The sequence below is a fragment of the Ursus americanus genome, chromosome 10 (genome assembly GCF_024610735.1).
Source record: "Ursus americanus isolate L20-20 chromosome 10, mUrsAme1.1.p, whole genome shotgun sequence".
In the NCBI taxonomy this organism is placed as follows: domain Eukaryota; kingdom Metazoa; phylum Chordata; class Mammalia; order Carnivora; family Ursidae; genus Ursus; species Ursus americanus.
In genome coordinates, this window is record NC_142136.1 from 68,051,997 (window position 1) to 68,075,155 (window position 23,159).

The 23,159-nt window shown below is 39.8% G+C and overlaps 1 protein-coding gene across 1 annotated transcript in view; it reads right to left on the minus strand.

Annotated features, from left to right (window-relative positions):
* Positions 1-3,055: 3,055 nt before the first annotated feature.
* Positions 3,056-23,159, minus strand: part of B3GLCT (beta 3-glucosyltransferase) — a 119,831-nt gene continuing 99,727 nt past the window's right edge. Inside the window, exons 14-15 of the mRNA XM_045797008.2 lie at positions 16,581-16,725; positions 3,056-5,219 (exon numbers count right to left, since the gene is read on the minus strand). Coding sequence (XP_045652964.1) covers positions 5,052-5,219; positions 16,581-16,725 — 313 coding nt within the window. The 3' untranslated portion in view covers positions 3,056-5,051. The remainder of the gene's footprint in view (positions 5,220-16,580; positions 16,726-23,159) is intronic.

Genomic DNA, 23,159 nt, shown 5'->3' on the forward strand with positions numbered 1-23,159 from the left:
GTTTAACATTAATTATATCAAAATTAAATGTTGAACAGGGAGTATTTATAACATATGTATCAGACATAAAGACTACTTATGAAATAAGCACCCATGTACCCACCAACCTGTTTAAGAAATAGAAATTAACGTTACCTTTGAGTCCCCCATGTGTCTGAGAGCATAGCCTCCTTGCTTCCCCCCCGAAGTAATTACTATCGTGAATTCTGTGTTTATCATTCTCTTTTTCTTTATTTTTTTAGGTATGCGTGTATCTCTGTGTCTACTTTTTCATATTGCATGGTTTTAAATTATTCGCAGGAAATCCTCAAATTTTTGTTCTGTGACTTTTTTAATTTGCTTAATACGGAGATGTCTCATGTAGTGGTGGTCCATTCATACTAACTGCTGCATAATGTGATATTATAAAGACATACCTCAACTTATTAATTCTTCAAGCATTGGACACATAAATTGGTTCCAGCTTTTGGCTCTCCTGAGCTGTGTATGCTGCTGTGAATGTAGTACGTGCTTCTCGGTGCATTGGTGTAAGAGTTTTGCTGGGGTCTATGCCTCAGAGCAGAACTGCTGAGTCACAGCCTGAGTACCTTCACTCTTACTATGTGTATTGTTGGCCAAAGTGCTGGTCCAGAAATTTAAAATTCAATCTCAAGTAGCCAGTTTCTTCATTTTTTAACCTCCCGACCCATCTCGCTTCTATAATTTATCTGATATATAGTCATAGTTGCCTTTTATCTCTCTGATATTGGGTTACTGATGATTAACTCTTGGATTCTTGGTCATCTTTATCCACGCTGGTGTTACATGCTCCTCGTGGGAGAGGCGAAAGAGCACAGGTATTCAATGAATAGACTCTGGAGCCAAAATGTCTAGGCTGGAAACCCAGCTGTGCCACTTACCAACTGTGTGACTTAGAGCTGGTTACTTAATCTCTCTGTGCCTCAGTTGTCCCTAGTGTAAGTTGGGGAAAACAATAATACTCACTTTAAAGAGTTATTGTGAGGATTAAATCAGCTGCTATATGAAGCTCTTAGAATGGTGCCAGAGTAAACTCTAGGTAAGTGGTTGGCATTGTTGTTATTGTTCACGTCACAGCTCTTCATAAGAACAAACATATGACGGTGCCTGGGTGGCTCAGTTGGTTAAGTGTCTGCCTTTGGCTCAGGTCATGATACCGGGGTTCTGGGCTATAGCCCAGCATTAGGCTTCCTGCTCAGTGGGGAGTCTTCTTCTCCCTCTGCCTGCTGCCCCTCCCCAACTTGTGCTGTCTCTTTCTCTCTCTCTCTCAAATAAATAAAATCTTTAAAAGAAAAAAACAAACATATGTAAAAAGTCAGATTCTCTCGGCAGATTATCTTACAATAGAAGGGATCAGATTCAAACACTCACATTTTCACGTCAGCAAATCTAAAACTCTTTCTCTGTACCTACACTTTGCTGCCATTTGACCATGGCTCCTCCTGTCAAAGTGGATCCCTCCACTGTGCTCTGGAGTCCATCCTGTTTCACCAGGACTGCCCACGCAGTCATTGTACCAACCTCGCTCTCTATGTGATTGTTCTCATCACATGTGCACATTCCCTAGAATCTTCCATCTCAAAATCCGTGATAACATGCATCATTATTAAAGATCATCTTGTTCCTTCATTTGTTTACTGCTTTACATTCCTTCTCGTTGCACCTACCCCTACTCTCACAGGGAATGTAAGTGCCTCTTAAGGGAAAATGTGCGAAAAGACAACATGAGAGATGAAAGCTTCACTTTCTATGGATCGGAGGAAAACACATTTTGCGGGTGACATGTTTATAGAATTCTTGGGAACATAAAACAATAGCGTACCTACTATGTGCCAGGCACTCAAAGATGTCAGGGGTAGAGTGATGAAGAGGATGAATCTATTATTCATTCATTTTAGTCCACAGAAATTACAAGTCTGACTTTTTTAAAAGATTTATTTATTTGAGAGAGAGAGTGAGAGAGCATGGGGGGGGTAGGTGCGGAGGGAGAAGCAGACTCCCCACTGAGCAGGGAGCCCATTGCGGAGCTGGATCCCAGGGCCCTGGGATCATGATTTGAGCCGAAGGCATATGCTTAAACAACTAAGTCACCCAGGTGCCCTGAAATTACATCTCTGATTATGAATGAAAGACAATAGAAACATTCTTAAAATTCTTCTAGCATTCTTCTAGTATCAATTTTTGAGGAAAAACACATAAACAATTTTAATGGATATGGATGTGGAGAAACAGGAATCAGGAAATTCAGAGAACACTGACACTTACATACCTGTGCATATCATCACTTTGTGCCACTGTTTTATGTTCCCGAACATTCCATAAAGTCTGTGTTTGTGTCTGAATTTCTTTTTTTTTTTTTTAAAGATTTTATTTATTTATTCGACAGAGATAGAGACAGCCAGCGAGAGAGGGAACACAAGCAGGGGGAGTGGGAGAGGAAGAAGCAGGCTCATAGTGGAGGAGCCTGATGTGGGGCTCGATCCCATAACGCCGGGATCACGCCCTGAGCCGAAGGCAGACGCCCAACCGCTGTGCCACCCAGGCGCCCCTGTGTCTGAATTTCTGATTTAGCTGCAAAATGTAAAATCCTACATAGTCAGACAACTTGGCTTTAGTTATATCAAAAGTGACTTAAAAGCAAAAATAGCATTCCAGCTATTCCTTGATGTTGACATCCCTAGGATTTAAAAAAAAAAAAACAAAACCTGGAAGTAAATTCCCTTTAAAAAGGCAAAAGAAGTGTGAATAGGATACTATCTGTCCTGGGAAATTCAGATTCAAAACGTATTTCTTAAGATAGGAACAGTATGGGAATCCGCTCCAAAACTGTTATATAATAAGATAGATAATGTTTTCACAGACCTTGTATAAATATATCTTCAATGTCTGATGGTTTTCTCTTAAAAGGATAGCTTACTAATTTTTCTTTCTGACAACTGTGTTTACTAAGCTACCAACTTTTCCCCCTGACTTTATTCATTTTTCCCCTTGCCCTTCCCACCCTCGGCTGGGCTAATGAATACATTGAAGAAATGAGTAACTTAGGCAAAGACGTTTTATTTGTGGTTAGGCTTCGATAGTTCCAAAAAGTAAACATAATTAACAAAACACCTACAAGTATCAGAGAGGTGCTCCGGTATCAGTAGAAGGCACTGATCATAAAAAAGCGTGATGTGGGCCATCATGTACAGATGCTGGTTCACTCCTGTCGAAAGAATATACTATATTCTGAGTGTGACAGTTGGGAACAGGAAGAACCAAATCCTCGTCTCCACTGGATGAGGCATCCAGGTCCTCCAGGGGTGTTATCACAGATGACATGAAGGTGTCGGCAGTGGTAGCTATGCCAACAATGCTGATGTCATCACCAACAGTTTGACAGGATCTAGAAATCCTTAGGGTGCTTCTCATCCTGTTGATCACCTCTGATCCATTCCTTGGACAGGCCACAAAATCCACTTTCACAAAAATGAATCCAGTGCATTCAGTGACCACTGAAAACACACCAGTCCTGGTATTTGCTAATTTGGAACCATGGTCAAAATACTATTGGATCATTTTGGAAATGAGTCCAATCTAAGCTATAAGAAAATGTAGTGTTAAAAAACACACATGGGTCCTTTTGGTGGTATGGCTTTGAAACCCTGCACTTGGCTATAAAAGCCTTACAAGTGAAATTAATGAATAGTAATTTTTATTTTTAAAAAAGAGGAAAGTATTTTACTAGACCAAAATTAGTTTAAGACATACAAAAATCAAATTTTATGGAAACACCCTTAGAAAAACTGAATTATATAATTAAAACATTAAAACACAGTCCTTTTTACAAATTAATAATGAATGTTAAATTACTATATATTAAAGTTACGATTTGAAAATTAGAGTTGTTTCAAAATACTATGTTCAAATCTCATTCTGCAAGAACCCAGGGAAGTTGCCAAATCACCACGCTGTCCTTCCGCTAGGGTTTCATGGTACACTGGAGGGTCTATTACGAGCCAGGAGAGAGTCATTAAGCAACATTCAAAGAAAAATAAGAGTAAAACATCAGGTAAAATTAATTTAATTCACTTCCTGAGACTTACATAGATCTCGCTGACTTGAATAAAGCACAATGACATTGTTTTTAAATATGGAGAACACTATTTTCTGGCAGCATCCAGTATACTTTTGTGTTACAAGTAGGTCATAAAGATAGGGCTTCGGGGAGAAATAGAACACAGAGGAACCTCTAAAGAAACAGAAAGCTCTAGCAGACGACTTCTTATTCTCTTTTTATGAGGCACAAACAGAAAAGTAGATAAAACATAACAACCCTGATTATAGACTACGGGGGACTTCATATCTCGACTTTTATGATGTTTTATGAATGATATTTAATACAGCATTATTCTTACTGAATAACCAGAAAATAATTTCCGTCATCAATAATGTGGTTAAAAAGTTCACACCACGGTAATAGCCATGTCGTGGGTGTTGCCTCTTCTATATAGTGTGTGTGTGTATACAGTATATAGAGAGTGTAGATATGGCCAGAGCATATATATAAACACAGTCATGTCTTCCCAGCCTCATGCCCATCTGACACTTTATGACCAAGAGAGAAAACAGGAAGGAGACCTCTGGTGCCGTTTATTGTCTGTGACAGTAGTAAAGCTGCTGTATCCCAGCTTGAAATATACACGGTCATCATTGTCTATTACAATAACTGCATAACACGGTCATCATTGTCTATTACAATAACTGCATAACACGGTCATCATTGTCTATTACAATAACTGCATAACACGGTCATCATTGTCTATTACAATAACTGCATAACGCAAAAGCAAATGAGTTTTTCCCAGAAAAAAAAAATCGGTTTTCCCTATGACTCTGCTTCCTCCCCTCTCAAAAAATACCGCATACGTAATTTCCACCTGAGGTCAGCCGGCTTCCAATGCCGCGTGGCGCGCGGAAGCAGCAGCTCAGCAGGACGACACCAGTCTCCATTTCTGTCTCTGACCCAAACTGTGCTCACGGGCCAGCACGTTTTATAATTCTTCCTTAAAGCCTTTGTGTGTCTCCTGCCTGGCCTTGTCTTCCTCCCTGGGTGCCAACCACGTGAAATACACCTTTACTGGATCGATGTTCCAGTGTTTGTGAAAGGAGATGGGGACTTGGTGAGAAAGGTAGTCCCTGGGATAATCCACGGGCCGAGCCTGTGGGAAGAAGAAGAGAGAATTACGTTCCTTTATTCACTGAAAACAATTTTGCCTCAGAATAGCATTTGAATTTATGAAGTGACTGTTTTTCTTCAATATTTGATATGGCTTATGAGAATCTAAAAGCAAAAAGGGAAATCTTTTCCACTACCCTCCCTCTGATGTGAGGCTCTTTGCTTTTGTATCTCCAATTACTATAATATCCCAAATATACCACTTTTTGCTTCTATGTTCCGTAGTCATACCTCTGGGAGATTCCTGAACCATGGTAATAGTTAAAAGCTTCCCTTGGTAAGTCATTTGAGTGACTATTATAACTTCTGCAAAAGGCAGAAAAATTGCTATTTCCCAGGCCTCTCTAAAGAAACTCTGGCCATACGTGGTGTGTGTGGGGAGGAGGGGTTGCACGCGCGTGTGTGGCGGGGGGTGTGTGTGAAGAGTTCTCGGGGCTCCCCTTGCCTGTCCACTGCCCTGACGTGTAATTAGGTGTATTTCTCTCAGAGTAGGGAAATGCAGAGCTCATCAGGAATCGGGGAGAAGGGTGAAGTAACTCAACACTCTCTTCCCACCCAGATACCTAGTCTGATTCCAGAAATGGCAAGGGAAACATTGAGTAACCGGAAGCAGTTTGCAAGAGGGCCTAAAAAGGTTTTCCATCATCATAATTTCAGGATTCTCTAGAACTTACAAAATGAAGTTTAAGCAGAATCAGATGAAGCCTAGGATGGCTGAGATTGAAGTAACTTTCCGGGTATGGAAGGAAACAGAAACCAGATACTATTTCTTTTTTTTACTCTAAAAGCATCCACCTTTCTCTCAACGCTTATCTTGTTTATAGATTTATATAGCCCATCTGTGTTATATAGTAACTCACTGGGTTATCAATACTAAAACAGTCTTGACTTTATTAAAGCTAGATAGGAAACATTCTGAAAACAAGTCTTCTCTAGGCTAGTATTTTATTACATTCTGCTTAAATGTTTGCAATGAATACTTACATAAACCCTCTTACATGGTTTATAAAGTACCTTCATTAAATTTTATCTCATTCGACCCTTGAAACGACCTTGCAAGATGATCAGAGTATCCTGATTCATCCTCAATTTATAAATGAGGAAACCAGAGCTCACAGAAGTTACAAGTTTCTTAGGGCAACAGGACTAGCACCCATTGGAATGGGGATGAGAGCAGGTGCCCAGCCCCGCTCCCAGTCCAGGGTTCTAGCAGGACACCTGCAGCTGGTCCTCATTCCGTGTGCCACAAGCCTGGCACACCAACGATGCCGTGGCTGCTCTGGCCTCCGTGGGGTCTTTATCCTGGGACGGCACAAATATCCTGCTCTGATGAGCATTCAAATCATAACATCTGCACAGCAGACTTCAAGGTGACCTGGGGGAGGAGGGAGAACTTCCACACCAACCATGCATTGTCCTTTAAAAATTCTAAGTGCTCATGGAGTTAAAAATCTAAGAAGGCAATTTTAAAGGAAGAGAGTGAAACAAAGACCAAAATATACACTAGAATAACATCTAACAGAGTTGAGCAAGTTCTGAGTATTAGCTGAGGGGATTCATATGTGATGTCTACTTGCAAGGTCCTCTGGGAGTTTACTGGCTTGGAAGAAACTCCAGGAAAAACATACTCTCAATTCAGTTCTCAGATGATCCCACAATGCTCCCAGAAGAAAGAAAGAAAAACAGTGGAAACAAATCTTGGCTCATTTTTCACATCTAAAAATGAACTCTCAGAGACACAAATGCATCTCACAGGAAAGAAAGAAATCCATAATACCTTCCCCTCTATTAATGTGGATTCCAGAAGTGATTGCAGTTGCTTGTTAGGACACGAGTGAAGAGCTGGCTTCCTAAGTATTAGAATGTGCTAATCGTTTCTGGCAAATGCAGTTTTGGAAAAGAACAAGACAAGACTAGAGAAGTGAAATGCATCCACAGAGGCATCTGTAACACCAAGAAGTCTAGTTGGACTCTGATAATTACATCTCTGTGCCCAAAATGCCAAAAGGAAGTACCAAACAGGCAGGGTTGGAGTGAGGGAGGAGGCCTTAGGAACAGACATGGAGCATGATGGGAAACTGTGCCCAGGAAGAGCGAGATGGCGTAAACTGCAAGGGAAGCGCATACGTTGGGTGAAATTAAAACTTAATCTGTAAATATTACAGCACACTGAACAGTGCAAAAACAGAGATTAAATTTGCATTTCCGTAGACAAATGCATTTTTTTATAGCTGTATTGACATACGATTTACATACCATACAATTCACACACAGTCATGGTAGTTTGAAAATTTTTAGTAGATTTCCATATTTAAGCAACCACAAGCCCAGTTTTAGAAGACTACAGTCATTCCCCTAAGTTCCCTGCCATGCATTTTCAATCAATCCGCACCCCCACTGGCAGCCCCGCGAGACCACTGATTTGCTTTTTCTCCACAGTATTGCCTTTTCTAGAAATTTCTTATCAGTGGAATCATATACTATGCATGTTTTGAGCCTGGCTTCCTTCACTTAGCATTGCTGCATGTATCAGTAGTTCATTACCTTTACTGCTGAGCAATATATCACATTGAGTGGATACACCATACAAGCAACACACAGTTACTATCACACAGCTTCCATGGGTCAGGAGTCTTGGCAACACATAGCTGGGACCTCTGCTTCACGGTCTCTCTCACTAGATCTTAATCGGCATGTCAGCCCAGGCTCTATGATCTCAGCGGAAGGCTCAACTAGGAAAGGATGCACTTCCAAGTTCACTCAGTGGTTACTAGTAACATTCAGTTCCTTGGGGGCTACTGAGCTGAGGGCTTCACTTTCATGCCCAGTCCCCTTGCAGCTGGCTTCCGCAAAACCTGCAAGCCAGGAAGGAAGTAGGGAGTGTCTACAAGGAAGATGGAAGTCACAATCCCTTGTAACCTAATGACAGAAGAGACATCCCATCACCTTTGCCATATGCTATTGGCTCATACTCCAGAGAGGGGAAAAAACAGAGTATGAATACCAGCAGGAAGGGACCAATGAGATCTATGTCATAAATTGTGTGTCACATATATGTTAAATTTTTTAAAAACTGCGAAAACACTTCCAAAGTGACTGAATTTTATATTCCCACTAGAGGTCCAGGTTTCTACATGCTCAGCAGCACTGGGAATGGTCTGTTTGCTTATAGGCATTCTATACATGTGAATTTAGTTTGCGTTTCCCTAATGACTAATGATGTTGAGCATCTTTCCATGTGTTTAGTAGCTGTTTATGCATCTCCTTTAGAGAAATGTCTGTTCAATCGTTTACCTAGATTAAACTCAGAAGTTGATTTCTTTATTCAGTTGTAAACGATCGTTATATATTCTGGATTCAAGTCCTTTACCAGATACATGATTTACAAATATGTCTCCCAGTTTATTACTTTTTTTATTCTCTTAAGGATATCTTTTGAAGAGCAAAGGTTTTTTAAGTTTTATGAGTTAAATTTATGAATTTTCCTTTTATGGATCATGCTTTTGATGCCATAAATCTTTGCCTAAACTAAAGTCACAAAGAATTGTCTTGATGTTTTTTCCAGAATTTTATAATTTTAGCTCCTATATTTTGTACTATGAGTCAATTTTTGTGTGTGGTATGAGGGAAAGTTCCAAGCTCATTTTTTGTGTGTGTGGAAATACATAATTGCTGTAGCACCAACTGACCATCTGTGCCACTTCTCCCCTGGATTGCCATGGCATCTTTGTCAAAAACCAGTTTACCACAAATGAGAGGGTTTATTTCTAGATTCTCTATCCTGTTCCATTGCTGTGTGTGTGCGTGCGTGTGTGTGTGTGCGTGCGCACGCACATGTTTACCCTTATCTTGATTATCATGGCTTTATAGTAAGTTTTGAATCATAGATGGGTAAATCCTCCAATTTTGATCTCCTTTTTAAGAACTGTTTCGTATTTCCATATAAATTTTAGGATCAGCTTGTCAATTTTAACAAAGAAGCCTGCTGTGACTTTGATATGGATTGCACTGAGTCTATAGATGAATTGGGGGTATATGGGGAAGTAAAATTTCCTGTAAAAAAACCCTATAGCCCAAAAGAAACATTTCACATTCCATTTGTCTAGTTAACTGCTCTGCTCCCAAAGGAGAGTAAAACTTCCCTTATCTGTTGGAGAGGCCAGTGGTTACATCCCTGAACTAGGTCCAGAGGGTAAGCCCCGAGGTGCCAAAAAGACCTGAACACTTTCCACCCTGGGATACATTTGCATTTCAAGGAAGAATGAAGTATTTATTTGCATACCAAAATGCTGAAGTGAGGAAGCATTCACCTTTAGAAGCAGAGAAAACAGTTTTTCTTTGTCCCTTGTCTAGGGGGTATCTCGCCACTTGTGTAGGCCAACTGAATTGGCCCTCATGAGACTGCCTTGGAGGTAAAAACTAGGTCAGAGAGGCAGTGGGAGTGGGGATGGGGGCAAGATGTGCTTATTATTTACTGCGAGGTGCTTAATGTAAAAATCTATCTCTGATCCAGAACACTTCATTTAGGCATTCAGAATAAGTTAATTTTAAGTGAATAAGATGAAATAATAAAAATCATTTTAAATGAATATTAAAAAATCAATGGAGAAAACTGCCATCATAGCAATATCGAGTCTTCCAATCCATCAAATTGGTATATATCTCTTCATTTAATTACATCTTAATTTCTCTTGGCAGAATTTTATTGTACAGTGTAACTTCCTTTTTAGATTTATTCCTGAATATTTTAGTCATTTGGATGCTATTTTGAAGGACACGGTTTTCTTCGTTTTCAGACTTTCTTGTTGCCAAAAACACAATTGCTTTTGTATGTTGACCTTGTAGCCCATAACCTTGCTGAACTCATCTATTAGTTCTCGTAGGTTTTTTTTTGGTAGAGCCATAGAATTTTCTACATACAAGATCATGTGGTCTGTGGATAAAGACAGTTTTACTTCCTCCCTTCCAACTTGTATCCTTACGATATATATGTATACATATGTGTGTGTGTGTGTAAATATATGTAAATATAAATATACAAATGACTATATATGTGTGTGTGTGTAAATATATATAAATACATACAAATGACTATATATATATATATATATACACACACACACACGTGTGTGTGTTGTGTGTGTGTGTATGGCATCTTATTGCACTGCTTGGAACCACTGAGTATAATGCTAAATAAAAGTGGTGAGAACAAACATCCCTATCTTGTTCCCAATTTTGTTATTTTGTAGATTCACTTTATCAGATTGAAGAACTTCTGTTTTGTTGAGAGGTTTTTGTTTTGTTTTTCTGTTTGTTTGGGTTTTTTTAATCATGAAGTGGTGTTAGTTTTTGTCAAATATTTTTTCTGTGTTTATTGTGAGGATCATGTGGTTTTTATTCATTATTCTACTCATGGTATATAACAATAATTGACTTTGGATATCAAACCAAGTTTGCATTCCTGTGATAAATCCCGGTTGGTCATGGCATACAACCCCTTTTATATATTGCTGGATTCAGTTTGTTAATATTTTGTTAAGGATTTTTCCATCTATGTTCAAGAGTAATATTGGCTTGTAGTTTACTTTTGAGATATACCATTTTAATCCCTTCGTTACTTTTTTAGCAGTATTTTTGGGGTGATTTTCTAAATTCTTGCTCTAGGGATAACAATATGCATCTTTTTTTAAAGATTTATTTGAGAGGGAGAGAGAGAGAGCGCACGTGTGGGGGGGTGGAGGAGGGAGGGGCAGAGGGAGAAGGAGAGAGAATCAAAGCAGACTCCCCGCTGAATGTGGAGCCTGATGCGAGGCTCAATCTTAGAAGTCTGAGATCATGACCTCAGCCGAAACTAAGAGTCAGATGCTTAACCAACTGTGCCACTCAGGCACCCCAATATGCATCTTTGACATACTAGGCTAATATTGGCCTCATAAAATGAATTGGAAAGTATTCTCACTCCTTTAATTCCATCCCATCAATGTATGTAGGTTCAAATACTTTTTCCTTTAAGACAGTTTTGCTAATGGGTGTGATTCAAGAAATTTCTCCCATTTCATTTAAATTGTCTAACTTGTTGGCACAATTTTGGTAGGATTTGCAATGATGTCCCCTCTTTCATTCCTAACTTTGGTAATCTGTGTCTTCTTTCTTTTTCTCTTGGGAAGTCTAGCTAAAGGTTTACCAAATTAGCTGATCTTTCTAAAATAATTCATTTTTAGCTTAACTAATTTTCTCTGCTGTTTTTCTGTTTTCTATGTTGACTTGTATTGTAACCTTTAATACTTCTTTTATTCCACTTAGTTCAGATTTGAATTATAATATTCTTTTGCTTTCAATACAGATGTTTAGATTAATGATTTAATACCCTTATTCATTTCTAGTATGTTTAAAGCCATAAATTTCCCTCTAATCCCTATATAGCTATGCTAAAAATTTTTATGTTTTGTTTTCATTTTTATTCAAGTTTTTTTCTAATCTTCCTTATGATTTCTTCTTTGACCCATTATAAAATGTGTTGTATGTATAATTTCCAAATATTTGGAAATTCTCCCATTTTTTTTTCTGTTGATTTCTAATTTCATTCCATTGCTGGGAGGATATATTTTGTATGTTTTCAATCCTTTAAAATTCATTTATACTTGTTTTATGACCTAGCATGTGATCTGTCCTTTAGAACATTCCATGCACACTTGAAAAGAATGTGCATTTTGCTGTTATCAGATGAAACATTCTATGTCAGTTAAGTAGTTAGTATTTGTCTCTCATTTTAAGTCTGTCCATTTATGTTTCATGTATTTTGAAGATGTTAGGTATACATATACATTTATAATTATTGTATGTTCTTAATGTATTGACTTTTGGTTATGAAATGTCCCTCTTTCTCTTTAGTAATATTCTTCTTCTTGAAGTGTATTGTGTTTAACATAGCCACTCAAGCTCTCTATGATTAACTGTTTGCAGGGTACATCTTTTCCAATCCTTCTACATTCAACCTATTTGTGTCTATGAATCTAAAGTGTACTTGACTCTTATAGAAAACATATAGTCAAATCTTGCTTTTTTTGCAATCTGACAATGTCTGCCTTTTGACTAGGAGTTTAGTCCATTCAGATTTAATGTAATAATTGATATACCTGCATTTTTATCAGTCATCTTGCCATTTATTTTCTGTATGTCTCATGTTTTTGTCCCTCTGTTTCTCCTTTATTGACTTCTTTGGTTAAACAAAATCTTTTAGTGTATATTTAAATCCCTCTATTGATATTTTAAGTTATATATTTAAAATCATTTTCTCAGAGATTGCTCCAAGGATAGCAATATGCATCTTTAACTTAGGTTCATACTAATTTAATTCCAACAAAATAAATTGCTACAATATAGCTTCATTTCCTACCCCTTGCCTTTGCACTATTATCATCATATATATTGCATTTATCTATGTTATGAACCCAACAATAGGGTTATAAAATTATTGTTTCAAACAATCTTTTATTTATTAAAGAAATTGAGAGAGAGGGGCGCCTGGGTGGCACAACGGTTAGGTGTCTGCCTTCAGCTCAGGGCGTGATCCTGGCGTTATAGGATCGAGCCCCACATCAGGCTCCTCTGCTGTGAGCCTGCTTCTTCCTCTCCCACTCCCCCTGCTTGTGTTCCCTCTCTCGTTGGCTGTCTCTATCTCTGTCAAATAAATAAATAACATCTTTAAAAAAAAAAAAAAAAGAAATTGAGAGAGAAAATATATATGTTTATGTGTGTTTATACACACTTTTATTCTTTTAGTTATATATGCACATATATACATATATGTATACACAAAGACACAGTCTTTTATATTTTCCTCCTTATTAAACCTATCCAGTATTTTTCCATTCCTTCCTATATATTCTAATTACCATGAGCCACTTTCACTCAGCCCAAAGGATTTCCTTTAGTTTTCTTGTAGGGAAGGTCTACTGGAAAAGATTTCTCTCACTTTTTGTTTACCTACAGATATCTTTATTCCACTTTCATTTTGGAAGGATAGTTTTATTGGATATAGAATCATTAGTTGTTTTGTTTTGTTTTGCTTTGTTTTTTTACTTCTGCCTTCAGGCTTCTATTATTTTTAATGAGAAATCAACCAGTAACTATATTTTTTGTTTCCCTTTTCATTAGGTTGCTTTTAAGACTTTGACTTTTTCATTGTCTTTCAACAGTTTAACTTGTCTGTGTGTGATTCTTTTCATGATTATCCTACTTGAGCTTTGTTGAACCTTTTAGAGCTATACATTAATGTTTTTCATCATATTTGGGTAGTTTCAACCTTATTTCTTTCAAAAAAATATTCTATCCAATTCTCTCTCTACAACTCCTATTAAATATATGTTGGTACACTTTATGGTTTAAAGTATTTTAAAGCTCTGTTCACTTTTCTTTATTCATTTTTCTTTCTGTTCTTTGGACTGGGTAATTTTTATTGATCTGCTTTCAAATTCACTGTTTCTTCTGCCATCTTAAACCTACTGTTAAGTCTGCCCAGATAATTTCTCATTTCAATTATTTGGTTTTACAGCTATAGATTTTCATTTGTTTTTTTCATAGTTTCTAGTTTTTTATTAAGATTTGCTATTTGTTGAGTCATTGTCATCATATTGTCCTTTGATTCTATGAACATCATTTCCTTTAATTCTGTGACTATAATTTTATTAGCTTCCTGAAGTCTTTGTTTATTAACTCGAATATCTGGTCCCACTCAGAGTCAGTTTCTATTCCTACATTTTCCCTCAATATATCTCTTTGCTTTGTGTCATGATAATTTGTTGGAAATTGATTATTTTGAAAATGTATTGTAACAACAAATCTGTTTATTTTTACTACTTTTTAAAAAGTAATTTGCCTGGATTTACACTGTGGAATCTTTCTCACTGCAGTGTGTGGCTATGGATACCTCCACTCAATTTTTAGTTCTAACTTTTATCTTGTAGCTTGGCTTGCTAGAGGTCGCCCCTGTGCTTGAATAGCTTAGCAGTCAACTTATGATATAGGCGGAGGTTATGCTCAAATACCTCAAGCCCATAAGGCTTCTACCTATGCATAGCTTCAGTGGGTTCTCAAATATGCCTTGGATTTTACTTTCTCCTAGACTCATCCAGTGTCCCATGTGCATGCATATGGTTTCCCAGTAGGGAATTGTGGAGAGCTTTCCTGTTATTTCTCTCTTATTTTCAGGGTACTAAGTATTAAATTTCTGGCTAAGAAACTGTTTACCATATCTGAGCCTGCAACCTCAGGCCCACAAAGGTGCAGATTTTTCTTATTTGTTTCCTACTAAATTTGACTATTTTAGCTGACATATCTATGGGTTTTTATCTCTCCCTACCCAAACCAAGTCCACCCACTCTGACAGCAAAGCTGCCATTTTCCCCAGCCAGACCCATACTGGTCAAACTGTTGTTGCTCTCTCTAACAAGCTGGGGTGGCTAGGGAGGTGGAGACTGGGGGGCTTCAGGAAGAAAGGCCTCAGAAGGCCTCATACTCTGTTGGTCTTATTGAAACCATACTCTTTCAGGAATAAATGCTTCTCGGTGCTTCTGGTTGATTTCCAGAGTCCTGAAATGAGTATTTTGACGATTTTGTGCAGAGGATTCACTGGCCATTGCATGCTGCCATACCCACTGAACAGAAAACCATATGCTCTAGATCCTTTGTTTTTAATAAAAGGATATACTGGACATTCCTTGAAGCCCCTTTCTAAGCCTATGATTTCACAATAACCCCCCCTGACTAAAAAGAGAAGGAAAGTGGCCCAGGCAACTTTGTATCTGAGACTGTTTCCAAAAGCCCACTCTATCTCTAACTCTTCGGGAATCTTGGATTTGTATCTCTTTGCCTCATATGTGTTTCTCAATATGAACAAATACACTGTTTGGAACACTGTTCAAGCATCACAAATGGGAAATGATTTCTAAATCATAGCAAACACTCTAAAAGAGGCTTAAGAATTAGAAGATATAGCGGTATGTGTTGGGGAGGATATGCTTTAAGCATATTTTACAATTTTGGAAAGATTTAAAATTTATTATGTGAATTAGAGAAACCAAGAGTTTTAAAGTCTGGGAAATGACTATTTTTTTTTTTCATTTTTAAATTATCTTCAAAGGATTTTTGCTTGAAGAGTATTTTCCTTCTATCTTTTCTCTTTATCATTTTCTTCACTAGCATACTCTTCCTTTTGTGAAAAAGGCTGCTATAAAAATCTAACGCTGCATTATTAACAATAATAAATCATTCCCCTTACACACCAACAGTTTTAATTCCCCTTCCCCTTCTAGAAGTGAAACACTATGAGATAGAGCAAGAGAGAGAGCAAGAGAAAATAACTTGCTTCTCTAAGTCATCCCATAATACAACATACAGGCTTAAGATGGGTAAGGCCTCTCAAGGTTTTAAAAAATGGATAAGTACTCCTGACTGGTACCAAGAAAGAGGTTTCTCATACCTTTCATATTATGAAAAGTCTGTTTTTATTCTCTCTTATGGTCCTCAAGATGCAGAAGTGGATTCTGCCTTTCTTGATAATGCACTGTCTTTGCCTTGTTCAAGTTATTTCCTATAGTGCTATTTCTGTCACGTTCAATTGTCTATATTGCTATGATAGCATTTGCTACTGGTTACTAAATATGACAACATATTTATTCTTACAACATCAGAACATTCACTGACCTGATTCTTAAAAACTACCAAAAATAGGACAAAGGATTTCCTTCTGCAAACTGCAGTACGGTGAAGTTATTAGCACCAACCGTCCCTCGTAAACATCTCAGACAACAACCACCCCCAGATTATATGCTTACTGAGAAAGAAAATTGAAGCTTAATAGAGTTTAGCCACTCAGCTTACTAGCAACCAAAGAGGAGTAAGCCCAATAAAAAGGTAACCAGTGGGCAGTGTAAAAACTGAGGACAATATAGAATTACGCATACTTGGCATTTATACAGCAGGAAATATTAGGTCATTCCTGTATATTTCTAGATAGCATTTGATAATTTTTAAATGCCATCAATTTTTTAACTCAAAAATAGAAGGGGAAAAAAGAGCAGCTTTTCCCTTGTCCCATATTCAAAGACAATGGTCAAACACTATTCCGTTTTCTAGAGGTTTCTGACTTCCATCTTCCTGCTGTATGTGGTACAGCATCAACCCTCTGAACAAAGAGGTCTGTTAAGGATGCCCCCCTGGGGCCTGTCCACATAGTTCTTAAGATTGTTTCCAGAAATATGTGAAGGGAATGAAACAGGATCTTTAAGTGAGAAGAAAATCCCCCTCTCTCCCTCTGAGGTAGGAATAAAAACATTGTTCTCACCTGATGGAAGAGAGGGCTGTGTGTCACAGGGATTCCCAGCCCACTAAAGCACATTCCTAGGACCATGTCGTCGGGAGCATCGTTGCTGTAGCAGCGGCATTTACTGGCGAGAAGTCTCCTGATTGCTTCTCTGCTGAAGACCATTCTAGTGGGAAGCCAGAGCAGACAGAGAAAGGGGTTAGCGCAGCAGCTCCTCGAGACCTTTAATCTAAATAAAGAAATATAGTTTGGAGCCACATTCTTGATAAAGTTGTTGACATCAGCAGTGTTTTATCTTTGATAGTTATTCTGGGGAAAATGTGTTGTGCTTTCTATGAAAGGAAAATGGACTTTGAAGAAGTGTCTACGTACCTAATAGGCAATTTTATTCCTTTATATCGTTCTTGCAAATGAATACTATACGATGTTCTTTTCCTAATATGCCAATGGAAAATTAGAATAGTTCTTTAGTTTTAACACTCCCAATGAGATCAGTAACAAAATGCACCAACATTCCCAGCAAGTAGATGGGCCCAGGTACATCACTCATACAGGTGATGACTGACAGTGAGATCACATCTAACTGAAACCACCAGGCATTGTCCAAGTGATTCCAGTCTCCAGAAGCTTCCTTTAGGTGATTTTGAGAAAGAGAAAGGAGAGAGAGACAGAGACAGAGAGAGATTGACTTGCCTCAAATAGTGCTGTGATGCTACTTGACCTGGTATGTTGGGTACTTTCTGGTGGAACTCATGCCCTGTCCTGCCATTCTGTGCCCTCCTCAGATCTGCAGGACACTGGAAATTGTAAAACAGTATTTTCCAGACTCCCTTGCCAGCTAAGACCCGGCTTCCATCTGACAACAAGGGGCACAATACTGGGGAGGCCATCTACTTCCGGCTCTGGAAGTCTCTGGGGCAGAGGCAGGGCATGGTGGGCAGCGCAGGCTCCAGCACAGCAGCCCCAGGGCAGCAGAGTGTTGGTGGCAGAACCACAGAAGCTGTGCAGAGCCAGTGCTGGGACTGGCCCAGATGCAGGGTTGAGACCCAACCGCAGGAGCAGCCACAGCAACCCACATGAATGGACTCCAGAATACAGCCTTTGCTTTGCTCTTCCAGCCTGTGGGGCAATGGCAGCTTGCTGTGATGACTGAGCTCTCGGTAGAGCCACCTGCACCATTTTATTCTTCTGGCCCTTGCCAACACTCTTGCACCAAGTTCCTGCAATACATCCTCCTCTTTTTGAAATACAGATTGGTCCTAAAGTAGGGGACCATTCTGGCCCTGTGGTAGTAATGGATCTTCTCATATTACGAATAATCCAATAGCTGATAGGGCTGAACGGACTAATACGGTTCACAAATTCATTCCCAATAAGCAACGATTTCCTTGAAGGTAAATCTGTCTACAATGTATCCATATATTCCCAGAGCCCAATGCAGGGCCTGTACACAGTAAGCACTCAACAGAATTTGATGCTTCAAACAAGTGAAAATAAAGCTGCCTTTGCAAAGATCTTCCCAGAGGAGAAGAAGGAGTTCTATGAATCAGTCCAGTGGGAAGGAAAAGAGGACAAACCTTGGATACAATTCCTGAGGCAAAATGTGAATTCCACACTCAGCTGGAGGCTCAGTTCAGTGTAGTTTAACACTAGTGACCAAGAGCTGGCTGTGCAACACGCACAGGGCACTCTCTCTATCCCGGCCAAGATGCCAGAGGACACGGTGGAACAAGACCAGACAGGTGGAAAAAGCAGCTCTTTATTTAAGCTGATACAAGAAAATAGGACTGTACCAGAGGAAGAAACACAGTTCTTGTGAACTCTACCAAAAGGAAAACTGCACGTTTGAAAACTCACCAGAAATTCTCTTTCTTTCAGAGTCCGGTGCCCGCCAGGGACTGGGATAGCAGCTTCCTGCTGAGTCAAACTCCTGCTCATCGACCTGACCCCAGGAAAAGGGCCTACGTAAGGGGACATGTGTCCGCGGGAGATAGACACTTCCCTTTAAACATCTATCCGAGGCCACATCAAGGGGAATTTCCTAAGTAAGTATACTGCAGCTGACCTTGAACTATACAGTGTAGAGGGGCCAGCCCCATGTGCAGTTTAAAAAGTGATCCGACTTTTGACTCCCCTAAAGGATACCTACTGATAGCCTACTATTGGCCTTACTGATAACATAAATAATCGATTAATACATTGTACGTTATATGTATTATAAGCTGTATTCTTACAATAAAACAAGCTATGAAAAAGAGTACGTTATTAAAATCATAAGGAAGAGAAAATACATTTACAGTACTATACTGTATTTATGAAAAAAATATCCACATATAAGCAAAACTGCACAATTCAAACCCGTGTCGTTCAAGGGCCAACTGTACTTGTATTCCAATCAGAGCTGTAATCTTGTTTATCTTAAGCCCAATTTAAATAAAACACTATTTTTTTCTTTTGTCAGCATCTAATAGAATGAAAAAGAAAAGGAAGGCCCACTCTTTTATCCTGGCCCACTCTCTGAAAAGTTAACTTCACAGGAAGATAAATTGTAAGCATAAAATCTTTATTAGTAATTTTTTTTCTCTTTTTCTCTACTCACACAGAACAGTCTTACATTAATTATTCACACAAACTAAGTACACACGAGCCTTTAATAACACTTGCTTATTAGTATGCTGATGGGTTATTTCAAAATGAAGTTATCCCCCAAAATGGAAAACTACCAGACATATTATGTTATGTCTGCTCTGCCCGCCAACTTTTAAATATTAAAAAGATGTTGAGAGGCTGTAAGACTAATAATGTGATTTCTTTTAAGACACAACATAGTAATTTTAAGTGGAAGAAAAACTGAAATGGGAGGCAGGGGCTTGCCCAAGGCCGCGCGTGCAGACCAAGAACACCTAGGGAAGGTGAAGGGCGTCAGAAACGGCCCGGCGCTCCTGGTCTTCCAGCAGATGAACAGGTCAGGGCTGTCTCTGGGTAGCATCGCCCTTGGCCCCTTGGATGAGGCTGCCAAAGAGAATGAGGACATCCTAATCATAGCTTCCTACTCAGACACAGGTAAGTGTTTCAAAAAGGAAAGCGGTTATTGAATAAAATGTCTGCAGATACCCGAACATTCAAGGAGTTAGCAATAAAGAGAACACCAGACACCTGCATTCAAATAATGCAAAGGTCTCATTTTCCAAACAATACAGAATACCTACACATAAATCACTGTGGAGTCTACACTCCCGATTCGGCTCTGCTTCGTGGGGCTGAAGGGAGATGGTTGAAGGCAAGGCTTTACAAAAACTGAACTTGGCTGTAAGCCATAGTAGGAACACAAGAAACACATTTCATACTACAACCATTTATATGTGTTGTGTGTGTGTATATAACTGAAACCAAATTTCACAAAACAATACATATCCTTACTACATATGATACACTATGATATTTCTATTTTATTCTATTTCATTATTTTTAAATGATGGTTATGATCCATTCATTGGTTTTATAAGCCATTAACTGACCCTGACTTGCAGTTGTTCCTTAAGCTAGATCATCAGAAAAGTCTACTGAGAAACCATTTAACATGATGTCTGCAGCTTTTTTCAAAGGCTGACATGAGACAATCTCATGATGAATGTTTCTGCATCTTTGTGAAAGTGCTATTAAAAACAGAATATTACACCAGTTGTTAGTTATATAAAGACCAAGGCTCAATGTTCGTGCATTTGTTTATTCATTTATTCATTGTACCTTGTAAAAAAATGAGTCCCTCTGCTAGGAAGTGAGGATATAATGAGAAATGAGACACAGGTGCTGCCTTCAAATAATTCATAATTTAGGTGGAAAACAGAAAGGTAAATAGTCAATTAAATGATAATGGTTTGCATAATATGCTATGAAAGTACATTTGAAAGGCATCAAACCCAGATTTGAGAGGTCAGACTAGGCCAAAGGCTTCCAGGACTAAATAATAGCTATATCGCGTCCAAAAAAATGAGAAGGATGAGCCAGGTGACAAAGACAGAAAGCTGGGGAGGGGACACAGTGCTATGTAGAGACCAGCAGATGCCAATCTTGGGGAAGAGGAAAGAAGTGGTGCCTCTGAGGAACTGAAGTAAGGTGAGGGTACAGATGAATGAAGCTAGAAAAGTAAAACAGCATCTGCCAAGGTCATGAGAGACCTGGTACGTCTTGATGAGGAATTTGGACTCTATCCTAATGGTAACAGGGGGTTTATAAAAGAATACAAAAGACTTTTACTTCCCATGGTAATACAAAAAAAAAAAAATCCAAATAAAATTAAAATTACATTAACCTATGGAATCGTTGAAGAGATGGACAACATGAAACCCAGAACTAATTTCTAGAGAGAGGAATCCTTCCCAGGTGGGTAGCAAACTATGGCCAGCTTTCAGGGACGAGCGGGGTCAGAGGGCAGGAGGAAGGAGAACAGACCAGCTAGAGACATTAGCCCCAAGGCAGTGGCCTCGGCAGCACCCAAAGAGGCTGTGGACCCAGCAGACTGGCGGTGGTTAAAATGAGGCCTAATCCCAGACCAGCATGACCCCTGTAGGAATCCGAAAGCCTATCTTAGATGCCACAGGTAGGAAGGAGTTCACCCTCTTGGGGAAGAATGAAAGCAGTGGAAGCGAGTGAAGGCCTCTGAGCAGGAGGGCCACAGGGTCAGACGTGGTTGTAGAAAGGTCTCTGGGGCTACAGTGTGGTGGACAGCAAGGAGCAGAGGAGACGAGGAGCTGTGGCAGGAGCGCACGCGTAAGAGGTGGGGTGACCTCGACTAGCCCTGGGGAGGTGGAGACAGAAGTGGTATTTAGGAGACAAAACTGGGTTGACTGCAGGGTCCTGCAGAATGAGGAGGAGAAAGGGTAAAGCAGACTCACAGGTCTCTGGGTCGGGAACTCATGGTTCCACGTCTTCCCTGAGGCAAGACTACTGGAAAAACAGGGGCCAGAGTCAGAGGATGAGGTGAGATGACAGTGCTGGGTCTCAGGCCCTGTGAATCACCCCAGTGGACGTGGCCTCTGGTATGTGGAAGGAGGAATCCGGAGGTCAGGAGAGAGCTGGAGGCTGGAGATAGAGGTTTGGGTGCTTTCAGCATAGTCACAGGGGTGGATAAGATCACCAAGGAGAATACAGAGTGAGAAGAGAAGGAACACCAGAAAAGATGCCTAGAAAACACAGCCATTTAAGGTACAGGGAAAAGGACCTGAGAAGGAATGCTCAGAAAGGCAGGAATACACAAGGACAGGACACTGTTCTGGAAAGCAAGAGAAAGGAGCCCTACAAGGAGTGAGCAGTCACCTCTGTCAGAGGCTGCCAAGAGGTTAAACAAGAGGAAGGTTGGAATTGAGCCACTGGATGTGGCTACGTGGACACAGCCGCAGACCTCAGCAAGGTAGTTTAGGCTGAAGGCCAAGCGTGGGGGTCAGATGGAAGTGGGGGCTGGGGAAGCAGAGATCATGAATCGTGGATTCTGAAGATGGTTTGAAGGGGAGAAGAGGGAGGGCGTGGTGGCAGGAAGGAGTTTTAAGATGGGAAAACTGGAGGTGGCAGTAGCAAGGTAGAAGTTGAACATGTAAGAGGTTAAAGATGCTCTCTTGGTGGTTACAGTGCCCACGACGGGCCTGGGAAGGGGAGCCCTGACACTCGTGCGGTGTATCTGCCTGTGAGCTCCCAGATGGAAGGAACTGTGGCTTTTGTTTGCGTCCCCCGGGCCTGCACCCACTAAGCTCTGGGAGTGAATGAGCAACCAGCTGGACTGATGAAAGGCAATGCTGAGGTCAAGTGCCATTTCAGGCTTCAAGGGCCGGTCTCAGAAATTACAGTGAAATCCAATAGGCAAGGAAGACAACAAAACAGTTTTCTTGACAAAAAGTCACTTCTGTGTTAAAAGTATATTAAACACTTATGTGCTGCAAAAATATACAAACCCATATTGAAATAACAGGACCCCTTTCAAAGGTAGGAAGTTCTTACTCAACAGCCACCATGCCCTGATCCTTAACCAGCCCCAGTACCTCACCCCCTGAAAACTAAACGCATTACCATAAGGCTGCACATAGCTTGAGCTTTTTTTTTTCTTTTTTCTTTTTTTTTTTTAATGAAGAGATCAGTACTCCTTGGCCTTCCCTTTCGGGTCTTTTCAAAGGCCAACCTGCACCCGCATCTCCTGTTGCTACTGACCTCAGGTAGAGGCATGCCACTGCTCAACAAAGATCAGTACTCCTGCCCAGGCTTGGTTATCGCTACGGAAGAGCCATGTCCATCAGCATGTTATATTAACCACTGAATCAGCTGGACCAAACTAGAACCCCTGGAAGGTGATTCTTGAGGTCCCGCAGTAGGAACCATTCTGATCTAGGGGATCGCAAAGTAAGAATATAAAGTCCTGACCCTTCAGAGGTTTAGAAACCAGTGCCAAGAATGTGGCTCAGCACATAGTGGACATTCAGCAAATACCTATTGAATGACTTTAAATCACTATCATTGATACCAAGTTAAGATTCCCCCTATAGGGGCGCCTGGGTGGCTCAGTCATTAAGCGTCTGCCTTCGGCTCAGGGCCTGATCCCAGGGTCCTGGGATC